Source organism: Macaca fascicularis, chromosome 2 (genome assembly GCF_037993035.2).
Source record: "Macaca fascicularis isolate 582-1 chromosome 2, T2T-MFA8v1.1".
NCBI lineage: Eukaryota > Metazoa > Chordata > Mammalia > Primates > Cercopithecidae > Macaca > Macaca fascicularis.
In genome coordinates, this window is record NC_088376.1 from 82,704,793 (window position 1) to 82,720,934 (window position 16,142).

Consider the following 16,142-nt stretch of genomic DNA (forward strand, 5'->3'; position numbering starts at 1 on the left):
CAAGATAATTAAGCCTAAATACTATAAAGTATCCACTCTATGTAATGGATTGACACTCCTTTGCATGTAAAATGGCCTTACATCTGTACTCTCCTTGGGAGAATTGAGAAGACAGTCTCTCAAGTCATCTTCTGTAGGGCTTAGATGCTTAATGAAACCCAGTTTAGAAAGACTGACAGACATTCCTTAAGCTGACAATACATACCCTGGGAAAAATAACTGTAACTTTTAATTCCAAGCAAGGTGGTCTAGCAATAGTGGTTCTTGAGTAGTTTGTATAGTTTCTGGTTCTACTTGTGAGGCTTTAAATTGTTCAGAGTCATACTTTGAGCATCAATATGCATTTTATGCACCGAGATTAATGACATCAGTGGAACTCTCAACTGTAGTTCTTCAGAACCACACAATAGAATTTAATCTAGAGCATGAATGTCTTGGACTCCTTCCACAGCCATTAATTGTTAAACTGCCAAGCTCATGTCATTATGCAGAGATTCTATTCAATCCAAGGAAAATACAGTAGTATGACTTCAGCTGAATTGCAAAACAAATTCTGATTCGTCCTGTGGTTGGAGCTTTGTAAAATGTTTATATATTTATAATGGGTTTCTATGTAGAAACTGATAGTATCTGATCTTAATTTTTGTGTCAGATCCTGATAATTGACCATTCCAGTATCCACTCTCCCTTCATTTCTGACTAATAGAATCTGGATTTTTAACTAGACACATTAGTAGAATAAAAGACTATATTTTCTAGCTTCCCTTGCAGCTAGATAGGGGCAATGAAAACAGAAGTAGTAATGTTGAATGGAAGTAGAAAATATTTCACTGGAAGGGGCTCATTTGTACCCCTCTGCTTCTCCTGTTCTCCCTTTTCTGCCTGCCATAAAGTGTGATCAATGGAAATCCAGTAAATATCTTGAACAATAAAGCAACCGTAACTGTGGATGCTGTGCATTAGAATGATGGAGGAGAAAGATAAAAACATCCTTCACTCTACCACATCACTGACATACATCCCTGGGCTGTCCACCTTTAGGCTCCTTTAACATGAGAGAGCAAGACACTTCTATCTTGCTTAATCTTCTGTTATTTAGAGTTTTCTTAAACCGAATTAATATAATGAACATGCAGTTTATTATTCAGTAAAGGCCAGGTGAATTAATAAACTAACTGGGACTAAATATTTGAACTTTTGCAACACCTGAAACTTAAATAATGTATTTAAGACAAATAAAAAGAATTAGTACTTGAACTAAATGGTAACAAATGTACAGGAACAAAATCTTTTACTCGTTAAAAATACATATAACTTAAAGAGGAATTTAGATAAATCGTAAGTCAGTACAATGTGTGGTGTAAACAATAATTAGTGAAATGTGTATTATGATAGGTAACTATCATATAACATATACTTATCAAAGGTAGCAAAGTGAGCCCAAAAGGTATGGGTTGAAGTTTGTCATACAGACATATTGTGTGTCTGTCTTATTTATTTATTTAGTTTTCCTATGTGTTTTTCTTATTTGATGCTTTTGTGTGACCCATTCATTCTATGTCTATTTATATTGAATAATCAACTTCTGGACTGAATGGAAGACTTTGGTCTTTCAGCTTTCATGTACAGCAGACAGACATCTTAGAAAAATCCCCAGGACAACAGAAAATTATTAACATGCCTTTGATGTCCAGTGAATCCTTTCAAGTCTGATTTTTGCTGTGTACTCTTGAAAAGGCATTAAAATATTTTAAGTAAGCCTAGCAAAAGGATAGAAAACATTAGATTGTATTTAAAATAAAATCTATTTCTTAGATTGCTTTTGATTATCTAGGCAGAAATTTTGTTTCAGTGTTGTTCTCTAATGATAAGAATTTGTGTTGATTGTGATTATTTGATCAGTAATATTTTGTTTTGGGAAATATTCATGTTAAATATCCTACTAGGATCTTAGAGTCATCCAAGCTCCTGTCTACTCCCGTGGTAGGCAGACCTTTGGGAAAACAGTTAAGACTCATTTCTTCTGTATAATCTCAGTATTATTCATTTAATATCTTCAAATCCTTGTTCTGCATTCATATGCAAATATCTGTGGTTGTGCTTATGTAAATTATTGGCACACAGTATTCACTCTAACTACATAAGGCAGTGTGTAGGTATCACATTTAATTAGAGTGATGTACCCATGATCTCTTCAGTCAGCTACTGCATACTCTTCCTTATGTTAAACACAAGTGGGTAAAAATATTAGATATTTAGGAAGATTATTTTTCTGGAAAACAATTTTTTTCTATCATTAACTTCTTTATTACAAATATACAGATGACCCTTCATTTACAATGGTTCAACGTACGATTTTTTTTGACTAACAGTGGTGTGAAATCAACATGCATTTGGTAGAAATCATACTTCAAGTACCTGTATAACCATTCTGTTTTTCACTTTCAATATAGTAATCAACAAATTACATGAGATATTCAACATTTTATTATAAAATAGGCTTTGTGATAGATGACTCCTCAACTGTAGGCTACCGTAAGTGTTCTGAGCATGTTTAAGGTAGGCTAGGCTAAGTTATCATGTTCGATAGGTAGGTTATGTGTATTAAATGCATTTTCAACTTAGGATATTTTCTACTTATGATGGGCCTATCAGGATGTGACCCTGTCGTAAGTCAAGGAGCATCTGCATGGCTATAGAGATGGCAAGATAAAGACACTTACCCCTGTGACATCCATAACCTTAATGGCTGCAAGCTGGCCCGTTTTGACATGACGACCCTGTAAAGGAAAAATAATAACAAAAGATTTAGTTCTGATGACGAATAGTAGCGTTCAATTCCAACCATAAAGAAAAATTGCTTGGATCAGTGCTGTACTATGTCAATGAGGGGAGAGAGAAAGACAGACACACACAGAAACACCATCTCTACTTAGTGGTTGTTTTGTAAAACATCCCCAGTCGCTTTGTTTATTTTCACAGTGGGTGTCAAGTCAAATAAAAGATGCAATGTTGAACAATTTGGTTCTACTTCCTCTCCAAGGCATTTGACAAGAGCTTATGTGAGAGAAGGATTTACATGGAAGGGGAGCTAGGCCTGCGTGGAAAATACACAAATATCTCTCTGTTAGAAAACACTTGGTAGATGAAGAAACTTTGGTTTCTTTCATTCTTAAAATATCCTGTAATGGTTTTAACTGGATATGATTCTGCTATAATTCACCTGAGATTGTTCATTTATCTTTATTTAAAAGGGAACCTAAAATAAAACAGACAGCAATCAATCCAAATTTGTGATCAAGGAGACAGTGTTGAACATTAGGGACTGCTTCCCCAAGGTGGGCACTTTTGGTCTTTAGAACCACAGTGAAGCAGCAACCACATGGCAAAATCAGAAGCAAGTAGGGAGCGCCAAGGGGGCACTCTCAGAAGAGAATTATTTTCTCTTTGCTTGCTCCTTGAGAAAACACAATGTCTAAATGTGACTCTCAGACAACAGCAAAGATGGTCATACTCACTACTTTTACATGAATTTTATATATAGTTTCCAAAATACATTTTAGTTATTGCTGCTATCAGGCAATAAAATGCAGCTTCTAAGATCAGGGGGGTTCAAAACCTAGCTGCATAACCTTAGGCAAGTCCCTCAACCTTCCAAGCCTCAGTCTCCTCATCTCAAAAACTGAAATAATACTACCTAATGCACAGAATTGTAGTGAGAACGATATGAGATAATGTATACAAAGTACTTGACAGTGACATATGCAGATTAGCTGTCAGCAGATGCTGGTTGTAATTATGTATGGTCCTGTCTTCTGATTAATTTTAAATGTTGTCTTCCCTACTGAACTATATGTTTCCTAAAGGCAAGCACCGTGTCTCATTAATGTATTTCCAGTACCTGGAAAAGTAAGGGTCTACCCCATAGATGCTGTGGCATGTTTATGAATTAACAACAGATAAGGAGGCATATATAATTGTGGTGTGGAAAAAGTGATTGGCCTGGTATGACTTAGATTCAGTAGTTGAAGCTCGTGAAAATGTGCTAGCTTAGTTGGATCAAATTTTTTAAAAATTGTGGTAGAAAACATTATTGGGTCAGTTTTGTAATTGAGAGCTCCTATATCTTCATGCTCTCGAATCTTTTCCCTTTTTCTGCTACTTCTCTCCCTTACTACCCTAATTTTCCCGACTCCTCTGGTCTTTTAACTTCTGCCCATTCTGCCTGCCCTCTTTCTTCTCACATATCTCAGCTTTAAAAATCTATTTACTCTGATTCTGGTAGTGCTTCCTTCCACTTTTGACCCCCATTCTGCTGCCCTTTTTTCCTCCTCACTGGGGAAAGAGCACAAAGAAGGAGACAGTAGGTCAGTAATCCAATATGGTCACAGATACAGCCCCTCACATTTATTTCAACTTTCCTGAAATCAAGGGAGGGGGTGGCGTGTTACCTTGTAAAGAGCCCTGGACCAGAATCCCAGAGGCCCAGTTCTTGCCCAGGCTCTGCCCATGACCATCAGGTGTGTCTGGGCCCTCATTTCCCCATCTACAAAATGTAGGGGGACTGGGCTCAGTGGTTGGTGGAGAGGGCAGTGAGTGGGTGTCAGCCCTACCAACTCTTTCCATCCCAAGGAGCATGTAGAAATTTAGTTTTCACAAGATTGATAGGGAGAGAAGTGCCACCGCTACAGAACCAGGAACACTAACTTTCTTGCAGAGCAGCAATGCTACCTTTCCTGCAAACCACGAGTCAATCTTGCACAAAGAAGAAGTAGCAACAGCGTCCTCTTTTGAGTCTGTGATGCCGTAATGATGACCCTTGCAAAGGAATCAACAGCTTTGTAACCAACAGTGGACTTTCAAGTAATGGCTATAAATCATGTCTTAAATAATGGCTTCGTCTATTAAAGCACTGAAAGAGGGTAGGGGAAATGTAGGCAAATACAGAAGGTCTGTCTGATATTATATAGCTGATTTGCATTGAAATTATTGTAATGGTATGTGTAACAGGATACAGACAAACCACTGGTCACGGCTTGCAAGGCCCTTCAAGAGCTGACCCCCTTTCTGCCACACCACCTTGGTAGGCTCCCACTTGCTCTTACTCTGTGGACCTTGAGAACAAACAGTTTGCACTTCTGTAAATGTACTTTATTGTTTCTTGCCTCTCAGATGGTATGTTTTCTTGGTCTGGGGTGCCCTTTGCCTTCTTGACTCCTCAGACAACTTACTCTCTCTTTCTAGATTCAATTAAAGTACTCTGTCCTCTGATACCTCACTGTCAATTCCTCATCACCTCTGTCTATCAATGAACATGTCCCTGGGTGTATTATTCCAAGGACCTCAAAGGATTAATAGCCTTCTCTCCCTCTCTGGTCTTCCTTCCTCTCTTCCTTCCTTCCCCTGTGGCTCCATTTGCAGCCCAACCTTCTTCCCAAATAAAACCTTAAGTGAACTCCCCTGGTTCAAGCAGGGACTTGAGCACCCAACTCTAGTCTGCTCTGCCTCCCAATTCCCCTCATTCCTGAGGGAGTCCCTGAGGCATGTCTGCCAGCATGCACTTTGAGAGACTTTGCAGTAGTTTTTTTTTAAGTCCTTAAGAAGCAGGAAATCCTCTTTGAGTGAATAATTTGTTACAAGGACACCTCAACACCTAGTTCTTTCCATCAGCAGCGTAGGGCTGAGCTAGCCTATGGTACTGGCCCAAGGCCAGAGATGAGGCAGGATAAAAGTGACCTGTATTACATTTCAAACACAGGCAGTGGGCAGTTCTTGTGGAAATAAATAAAATATCAGCTCTTTTAAAAAACTTAAGTATACATGGCTTTTGTTGTTGCTATTGTGTCTTTTGTTTTGTTTTTGTTTGTTTGTTTTTTAAGTAGCCACTATGAAAATGACGGAAGGTAACACTGGAAAGGAAGACAACATTATGTTTCTTCCATTTTAAATTTCATTTCCCGGCTGAAACAGCAGTTCTCAGTGGGTCTGACAGACGACTGAATAATACGCCTTGGGATGGCAGTTTGGGCTGATGTGAGGTCCCGGAGGTGGAACAATCAGCAGCCTCAGCTCACTCGCAGGCAAAGGCATCCCCACGCTCCCGAGCAGGAAGGACGCTGAGCTGCCACACGTCGCTGATCAGGAAAGGGCCATGAAGCAACTTGCCCAGCGTGAGGTGTCTTTCATATCACCAGAGAAGATCAGGCCAAGTTATGATCCAGATTAAGGCAGACTTGCAGGGAATGGCAGAGAGTCAGCCTACTTAAAGCTCACTAGGAACCTGAGGCACAGTCATTGTAGGACAGTTTTTAAAGAGGCAACTTTATAAAATCAGAAATGAATTGAGTAGGAAGGGCCCCTAAGAGCCTAATCCAGTCCTCTCCTTTTAGAGATGAGGCCAAAATCTCACATCTAAACTCAGGACACTTTCTCCTCCATCCCTCTTCTACCATCCAGCTCCTAAATCACAAATTTCTACCACCAAACTTTTAAAATCATTTTTAAAACAAACTTTTAATATTTTACTTAACTTGAAATAAATATCAAATCAGTCATCTCTGCTTTACATAGGATTTTTAATAACTTACTTTTTAATAATTATTTTTTAAATTTGGGGGCAGTGCAGCAAAGGGGGATGTTATTGCAATAGAATTTTGAAGGGAAAATGTAACAGTACCCCAATTCTAACGTATTTTTCCATATAAGATAAATTTAAAATGCAAATATAGATGCCATCTAAATTTAGATCTAAAATACATGTTTCAAGCTCGTGCAGTGTTGCATGTCTGTACTCCCAGCTACTGAGGCAGAAGGATGGCTTGACTCCAGGAGTTTGAGGCCAGCCTGGGAAACACAGCAAGATCCCATCTCTAAAATGGACAAATGAATGAATGAAAAAAATATACATGTGCAACCAAGAACTGAAAATTAAATTCTGAAAAGAAAAAACTTCTAAAAGGAGACAAAAGAGTTAAAAAAAATTCTCCATGAAAATTAGAGAAAATGTCCTGTCAGATTGCAGTTGCTGAGTCATTTTTTTAATAAAAGGATGAACTAAATTATTTTTTTCCTACTGAAATAACCAATAATGGCAAAATCTAGTGAACACACTAAATCTAGAAAAGTAAAACTGATAATCTGATAGGACCCCAAGCCTAATGTCAGATAATGACCTAAAGCATAAAAAGCATATCCACCAGAAAGGAACAAGAAAGGCATCAAAACAAGGGAGGCAGAGCCTTGGGGCCACTCAGTGCTGGGGGCATGGCTCAGTCTGGTCCTCAGACACACACACACACACACACACACACACACACACTACTCTGCTCCCCTCTTCCCTTCTTCTCCCTCACTTTTGAGGCAATAAACTATGCTGATCCTTGTTCTACGTAAAATAATTCAACATCCAGGTGAAATCCAAATCACTCAAGTACGATTAATACAATACCCTACTCCTTCAACTCTTCCCTAAAATGAATGCAAGAGAAGACAACAGTTTTGTTTTAACAGCCATATAAGCTTCACCTCTGTTGCTGTTGTTATTTTCTAAGGAAGAGCAAGAGGGTTTTTGAGCTGCTAGCCTAAGGCTAGCCCGGAAGACAGAATACTTTCATTTCTAGGTCACCCACATACATTTATTTCTGGCAAAGTACATAAGCAAACCATCTTTGTTGAAAATTCACACATTCTCCCAACTATCTTCATCCTCCTGCCCAAGGACCCTCACACACAGGTAGAGAGTGGCTCATTCTCCTTCCTATCTACCCTAGATTTAATCTCCACTTTATTGAGGAAGTCTTCTTCAATTTCCTAATTGCAAATGCGTACTCCACCTTTGTGTTTCCGTAGCATCCTATCCCAACCCCACTGATCATAGCCAGCACATTTTTTTCTTCAAAACATGCATCACCAGAACCATGAAAATAAATCAAATCAAAACGAAAAAAAGCAGAATGTAGAATATGTAGTAATGGCAGCTGTTGTTTTATGGCTCACCTGTTCTGATTCTATCTATCTATCTATCTATCTATCTATCTATCTATCTATCTATCTATCATCTGTGTATCAATCATAGATGCTGCAGTGTACCACCAAGATTCTTGAATACTGACTGAAGTACCTGACAACTCTCAGTCAGGTCCCTCTCTGGGAATGGCCCTTAGCCAAAGTGCCGCCTCGCCCAAGGTCATGCTCCGTCCTGGAGACAGGTGAAGGATGATGGCAACTTGGATTAGGATGGAAATGGTGGAGAATGTGGGAATGGACAGGAGGCCAAATGAAGAGAACTTGGGAACAGTTTGGATATGTATTTCCCTTGTGCCTTCATAGTGCTTGGCACAGCAGGGACTCAGCAAATATTTGCTGAAAAACAGACTCAATCAAGGCATGAAATTTGAGGGTTGTGTTTGGGTTCCTGGTACCATCCACATGTCTACATCAGTTTCCCTTACCCCCACATTTCCCCAGCCACAGAGTGTATGGGACCAGATAGGGTGGGGTTGTAAGCAGGAATTATAATTATTTTGCTCATAAAAAAAAAGCTGGAAGATGAATTTAAGTGGATGAAGTTCTTTTAAACTCTACAGAGAGACCAGAGACCAATTTACTTTCCCTTTCCATAGATCACAGAGAAACCAGAAATTGGTTTTAGCTTTACTTCTGAGCTGTCATGATGATAGCAAAGGTGAACTCTGCTTTTCCACTCCCAGTTGAAACTAAAGGTTAGTTAATATCTATCTGGACATCTTTAGGAATGCTACCTTTCTTTAATACAATATGTCTTGAGGCAAAGAGGTAGACAAGACAACTTTATGAAAAGACTCCAAAGATCCTTATGATCAAGTAACATGGAACAGAGTATACTTGGCACGATGTCCATTCCTGAGTCTTCCCCAGGTTAAATGGAGCCTTTGTGTTTCCTTGGCCTACATGTGCCATTCATTGGTGGCTTAGAAACCCTGCTCTCCATATGTGCAGAACTGTGATTCAGACTTTATGGCTCCCAGACTTGTGGCAGAGGTAAAGCAAGGCACTGACTCAGATGGTACCCAAGCAATTACTCTCCATCTCAACACCACTCACTGTGAATTCCTTTGCTTGGCACCTCTGAGTGACAGAAAATGGATTGTTTTCAAGACTGTTCAGGGGTAGGCCAACCGAAAGCTGAGACTTGCTCACAGACAGGAAGTGGGGAAGAAGAGACTAGGTTTCATTTTTCTTTGTTAGAAACTAGGATTCTTCAGTCCTCATGGCTGCCAGCTTGGCTCAGTTTATAAATCAAAATGGATGCTTAACGGGAAAAAAATCAAATAGTCACAATTTTTAGCAGACAATAGTTAATGTATGCAGATTCCGTGGCAGGGAGCCTAATGCCTGTACCCAGGAAAGGCACGCACAGCTGAAGTGACAGCAGTGACGAGGCAGACAAGCTGAGGGGTGATGAGAGCTCAAAAGCAGAAGAGCCAGCCTCTGGGCCAGGGCCTTGAGCCAAGAACACGCTTCCCAGTAACCTCCTCTCAACCCAAAAAATGAGCACAAAACCAAAGCTCTCACTGGCTCCCATCTAATTTATACCACAGAATTATCACAATCATCTGTGGCGTTTTAAAAATTTTTCATTTATTTATTCATTCATTCATTCATTTATTTATTTAGAGACGGAGTCTCACTCTGTTGCTCAGGCTGGAATACAGTGGCACTATCTCAGCTCACTGCAATCTCCACCTCCTGGATTCAAGTGATTCTCCTGCCTCAGCCTCCCAAGTAGCTGGGATTACTGGTTCCCACCACCATGCCCAGCTAATTTTTGTATTTTTAGTAGAGCCAGGGTGTTGCCATGTTGGCCGTGCTGGTCTTGAACTCCTGACCTCAAGTGAGCTGCCTACCTTGGCTTGCAAAGTGCTGGGATTTCAGGCGTGAGCCACCACGCCCGACCTCATCTGTGGCTTTTATACATTCATTTCTGGGAGGACTAACCCCCCTAAGTGTGGGGGCTCAAAGGATGGGGACAAAATATGTACATGCAGCCAACTCTTCAGCCTCTCCAAATATCCCACTCCTCCGCACCCAGCACAATAGCCTTCCCTATCCCCTGAGCCAAGAATGGCACCTGGGGCCATAAACAGCATTCAAAACCCTGGTACCTGAACATTAGTCCAAGGTAAAGTTTACACACAACTCCAGTAAAAGGTGAAAAATAAGGACCCAGTGGTGATTTTTTTCAGAAAACAAGAGGTATTCAACTTAAGTAGGATTCTTATTTTTGGTGTTAAAATGCCCATTTGGCGTGAACCCGGGAGGCGGAGCTTGCAGTGAGCGGAGATTGCGCCACTGCACTCCAGCCTGGGCGACAGAGCTAGACTCCGTCTCAAAAAAAAAAAAAAAAAAGTTAACCATATATTGGTTCCCAGTTTTTTTGTTGTTTGTTTTTTGTTTTTTTGTTTTTGTTTTTGTTTTGGTGGTGGGTGGGGGGTAATAGAGTGAGATTTTAGTACTCCATGAAATCTAAGAATCCAGGAAAAAAGTGTTTTAAATACATGAACTTAGTGATAGTAGAAAGGTCAATAACCCTCTTAAGACACGAAAAAGGTTCTTAATACAACCTGTAAAATGTTAAATGTGAGGGCGTATAGCCCTTAATAACTTTAAATAACCTGTGTGAGTTGTATTGGAGCCCACTTCTCTCTCCTCTGGGTACCGTAAGTCCCTAATGCCCTTAAAATGCAGTCCCCCAGGCACATGGCTTCTACACACTAAAACAGAGAGCCCCTCAAAGGCAGGAACTCCACCTTAAACCTGTTTAATCCTCGGACATTGCCTGGGACAGCATCTTGCAAAGGGTAAGTGCTAAATCACACTGGAAAACATCCAGTTTCTAGGCCTAGTGAATCTTGTAAATTGCCACAAATCACAATGAACAGAGATTCCTGTGATCCATCAGGGGCTACACCTGGCAGAATCTTGATAGAATTTGGGGAAATGTCTACTTACGAGTGTCAGAAGCTTAAGAAAAAAAGAGGACTATAAGAATGGCTTACGGTGTCATAACTGGAGGGGAAAGCCACGTGATCTGATGTGAGTGTTTTGCTCATCAAGGTTCTGTTTTTGTTTTCTTTTCCAAGTGTTAACTAAGAAAACTAGGTCGCTGAAATAGGCCCTGGAGGCTCACTAGAGACATTAGCATTCTGCATGTCATAATCACAACAGCTTACCAGAGGAAAGGGTCAGGGAGAGAAAGATGCATCAAGAGAAAAGCAAGGTCCAGACACTGCCCTGCCAACATCCATTCACCTCTGCCTCCTCTTTTCCTGAGATGGTACTAACTAGAGGTAGGACGATGCAACTGTTCTTGGAGAAGGAGGGTTCATTTTTAAAGATTTCAAATCAATAGCTCCCTCTCTAAGGACTACTTTATGAGGCAACTCTGTCTTCCCCTCGGGACCTCTGGCAGACTCTTTGCTCGCTCCATCCCACCTCCCAGCTGCAGATTAAGAAGATATATTACATCCTCTCCCCTCGCCCTGCACAGGGTTGCCAAATGCAGCCCGAAGCCGGCCCCATTGTCTGAGATTTACAACCAGGTGTTTGGGAGTGGACAGGGTTGGCTTTGGACCACAGACACGATAGGCTGGGGGTTGGGGGAAATAGATGATAATAATAATAAAAAGGCAATGCTGCGTTTCATTTTGCCTAATGTATGGCTTCGATAGGAAGCCAGTCCACCCACAGTGCTGTCTCAGTCATTTAATAGACTTCTGCAGCAGCAGCAGGAGCAGTCTCCTGTTCAGAAAGAAAAAGGACCACACTGGTGTCATGAGAAAAAACAAAGGCAAAGGACCACAGTGTTCCCAGCTATCATTCTTGGGGCAGCAGGAACACAAATGGGGACCCATTTGGCTCTTTATTTGGGCTTTTGATGAATAAACTCTCTCCCACAGTGTCCTCCAACCTCCAGCAGTTTTAATTAAAACAAAAGAAATGTCAGCAGGGAAAAGACTGGAATATAATTAGGGCCCACCAAATCTAAAGTAATATGGGGGAAAAAGACTAGTAATGAAAGGGAAGCTTTCAGGTTCTTACTGAATCCCTGCTCTGTTACTGACACAAAAATCAATTTCAATAGGCTTTAGTTGTATCTGAGCGGGAACACAGTGACAGATGAAATTTAGTGAGCAACTTACTGGAGTCATAATGATTCCCACTGAAAAAAAAAAAAAAGACTACAGTGAGCACTCCCGGCCAAATGTCTCCCCTATAAGAATGGGTGTGTTTATTATACATACACGTAACATGTATGTTATTAAAATTATATCTAAAATTTATATACCTAAAACATATATAGGCTGAGTGTGGTGGCTCATGCCAGTAATTCCAGTGCTTTGAGAGGCCAAGGCAGGAGGATCACTTGCAGCCTGGAACTCAAGACCAGCCTGAGCTATACAGTGAGACCCCGTCTCTACAAAAAAATTTAAAAATTAGCCAGACCTAGTGGCATGCACCTGCAGTCCCAGTTACTTAGCTGAGGTGGAAGGATAACTTGAGCCCAAGAGTTTGAGGCTGCAGTAAGCTGTTACTGTGCCACTGCACTCCAGCCTGGGGGACGGAGTGAGATCCAATCTTTAAAAGAAATTAAATAAAAAAGATAATATTGTACATATAGAAATATACTACATTGTAAATATGTACATATGGAGGAGAGAGAATTTTAAAAGCAGTTGTTGTTTTTTTTTAATCTCACAAAGTGTAAATTATCTCTCTCAAACCCTTTAAAACAGTGGTTTTCAATGGGGCAACTTTGCTTCCCAGGAGACATCTGATGATGTCTGGAGACATCCTTTTATTGCTATGACTGCAGCTGCTGACAACTAGTGGGTAGAGGTCAGGGATGCTACTAAATCTTCATAATGCACAGGACATCACCCTTCCCCAACAAACAATAATTGGGTCCAAAATGTCAATGGAGTCAAGGTTGAGAAACCATGTTTTAAAAGAATTTGACATTTAATAGGTGTTCAATGAATGCTGAAGTCTATGAAATGACAGATTCTGCAGTAGGCACTAATATTACAAAGATCAAAAGATAAGGTCTTGACCTCAGGGATCTCCCATGGCTTAAGGGAGGCACAGCAGATGAATTGTTCTTTCTTTGCTTAGTAGAATCTTACAGGTGAAATCTTTTCTTAAACCCCAAAAATGTAAGTTCTTTAAGAACACAGGCAATACTATACCCAGTGACTTCTGAGACCACTTTGCAACTGACTTTTGTGTAAGAGGCCAATTCTAAGACTTTCCCATTTAAGCAGAATATTCTAAATTTTTAAAAAACCTGATGAAGTATTATTAGGACTAAACAAAACTTGGTTTATTGTAACTGGACACAATTCTGGCTAATTATATTAATTTTAGAAAGAACATCCTATTTTCATTTTAAAACAATATTTAGGTCTTAACAAACTCTTAAAACTATAAGTAAACCTTCCAGGAGCTCAATGCAGAAACATATTATTTTGTTTGATTAAAATATAAGTCATGTGAACTTTTAAGCTAAAAATATAATGGTCAATGACAAGAGAATAAAGGTGTTTGCCTTTATCCAACGGATGTTCTTCAAATGCAGGGATATAGGAATCTTGCAATTGCTATAAGTGATCTGTTTCCAAGAAATAAGGAAAGCAAAATTCAATTTTTTAGGAAAAATAAATGAACAGCATTATTCTCTATCACTGATACCATTCACCACCTTTTAGGTACTTACGGATTAAAGAACTCAAGAGGGTCAAAGAATAACATCCAAATATAGACTCTCCAAAGTGTATGAAAGAAATAATTATGGCCTATTAATTGTTCCACCTGCAATAGCAGAAGACCCAGATCCCTGCAAAGGCTGAAAATCTCTCTCCCCCTCCAACAGATGTCTTCTGTGTCAGCACAGCCTGCATTTGCGATTGTGCTTTCTGAGCAAAGACCTGCACATTGTTCTTTGGGGAGGAGAGTGAGAGGACAAAAAGGATGTTAGAAAACTGAAAGTTGTTTTATAAATGCAGGATGGCTCTTACATATTCCTCATCTTTCAAAGTGATGGCCATCACAGACGACAGCAATTTGTCAGCAAACACATCCATCCCTGGGAAGCTAGTTGCTGGGAGTAAGTAGTCAAGTGCCTCTCAGAAACCCGTACTTTCCCATCAGGACAGTAGTGCTGAGAACACTTTTGTCTGAAATCTTGGGGGAGGGAAGAGGGTGAAATATGATGACACACTGAGAAAGAACAAGGGCTCTTTCAAGTAAATATGATCTGCCCCAAGCTCTGGGTAGGCCTGAATGGGAGTGTAGCTGACTAGTTAGTAAATGCATTGATTTATAGCTAAATTTAGCTGCGATCCAACTGTGACCTATCGGGTAGCTTCGTCTCAAGGAGGGTGAGTTTTCCCTGAGTCCAGTGAAATTCTTCTCTCCACCACATTTTCATGCCTCCAGTTTAGGTTGACTCATCAGGGATCGTGAGACGGGCAATGAGAGCATCTTGCTGACTCTTGGCCATCTTCTCTTTTGAAGCAGGTATTTCACATAGTCTAGGAAAGAATTGACTATCTGTAGCTAGAGCTCTGCAGGTCCTATATAGGATGTGGAGGTTAAGAGGAAAGGCTTTGAAAGAGGTATGAGGTTCCCTTGGACTACTTAGTAGGTCTAGAGTTAAACCCTCTAACTGTGTAGAACTGATATAAAACAATTAACTCACTAGGTTGCAGTAGTAAGGATTAAATTACATATGTAGATACACTTGATAGAGTGGCTGGGTAAATGGTGTTATCACAGTGCTTTTAGTGTGACTATGAGGTTCCATTTCTGTTCTCTTCTCCTGCTATTCCCCCCCAGTCTCCCACTCGCCCACATTGCAGGTCTAGTGTCCTTCTCCGTTTCCTCCAATGTACCATGGGGACTTTACATGTCTCTTCCTTTTGCCACGCTTGAATGCTCGCTGCCTTCAAGTCTTGACTCGAATGTGTCAAAGAGTCTCAAATGACTCTTCTCCAATTGCCTTTTTTGGGCTGCAATATCTAAAACTTCAACTCCACCTTAACTCTCATTATCCTCCTTCCCTGCTTTACAGATCATCTAACAAACTATACAGTTTATTTATTTATCAAGTGTACCAGGCATTTCCTGCTCCAGGAGGGAAGTGTTTTGAGGGCAGGGCCTTCTCTTTGTCTCGTTCACTATTCCATCTTCAGTAGCAGATCAGTGCCTGCATGGTGGGTACTCAATCAATATGTGCTGCATGAATGAATTCCTAACCTCTTTGTGGAAACACTTTTCCAAGTCCTTCTGTTCTTTTTTTTGTTTTGTTTCATTTTGATTTTTGTTTTGTTTTGTGACAGAGTTTTGCTCTTATTGCCCAGGCTAGAGTGCAATGGCACGATCTTGGCTCACCGCAACCTCCATTTCCCGGTTTCAAGCGATTCTCCTGCTTCAGCCTCCCGAGTAGCTGTGATTACAGGCGTGCACCACCACACCCAGCTAATTTTGTATTTTTAGTAGAGACAGGGTTTCTCCATGTTAGTCAGGCTGGTCTCGAACTCCCGACCGTAGGTGATCTGCCCACCTCTGACTCCCAAAGTGCTGGCATTACAGCACTTCTGTTCTTTTTTAAAAAATTCATAGCACTTCTTACTTGAAGGCATAACAACTCTGATAGAACAATTACTATTATCAGACTTTAAAACTGAGGCTCAAAAAAACCAAGATTTTTCCAGGTCGTATTTTCCTTTCATACTGGCCTTGCATATAAGTCAAGGAAACAATAAGATATTGTCTCTCTCTTTTTAAATTCTATTTAAATTCTCTCTAATGTTTAAAGAATAAAGAACAGAACTATAAATTAAAATGCCTGATAATCAGAGTATGTTTTCCACCTAGGAAGATTTATTTCTGTAAATATATATGTTTTATATGTTTTATTTAAATATTAGCAATATAAAGTATAGAAGTAGAGGTACCTGTATCTCTAAGATACATTTCTACTAGCAGCAGCCAACAGATCAACCTTACAGGTAGCAGTTAAGAATGAGGCTGTGCTTTTTGAACCAAAGAGAACATTTGATCCTCTTTCCCTGACATAAATGTGGAAAGATGGAAACTTTGCC

The 16,142-nt window shown here is 40.1% G+C and overlaps 1 protein-coding gene across 17 annotated transcripts in view; it reads right to left on the reverse strand.

Moving 5' to 3' along the window:
- The window catches only part of TNIK (TRAF2 and NCK interacting kinase), a 409,008-nt gene that overhangs the window by 177,652 nt on the left and 215,214 nt on the right, over positions 1 to 16,142 (reverse strand). For all 17 annotated transcript variants that reach the window (XM_074031398.1, XM_074031397.1, XM_045385097.2 and 14 more), the window contains exon 3: positions 2,724 to 2,780. In XM_074031398.1, coding sequence (XP_073887499.1) covers positions 2,724 to 2,738 — 15 coding nt within the window. In that variant the 5' untranslated portion in view covers positions 2,739 to 2,780. The remainder of the gene's footprint in view (positions 1 to 2,723; positions 2,781 to 16,142) is intronic.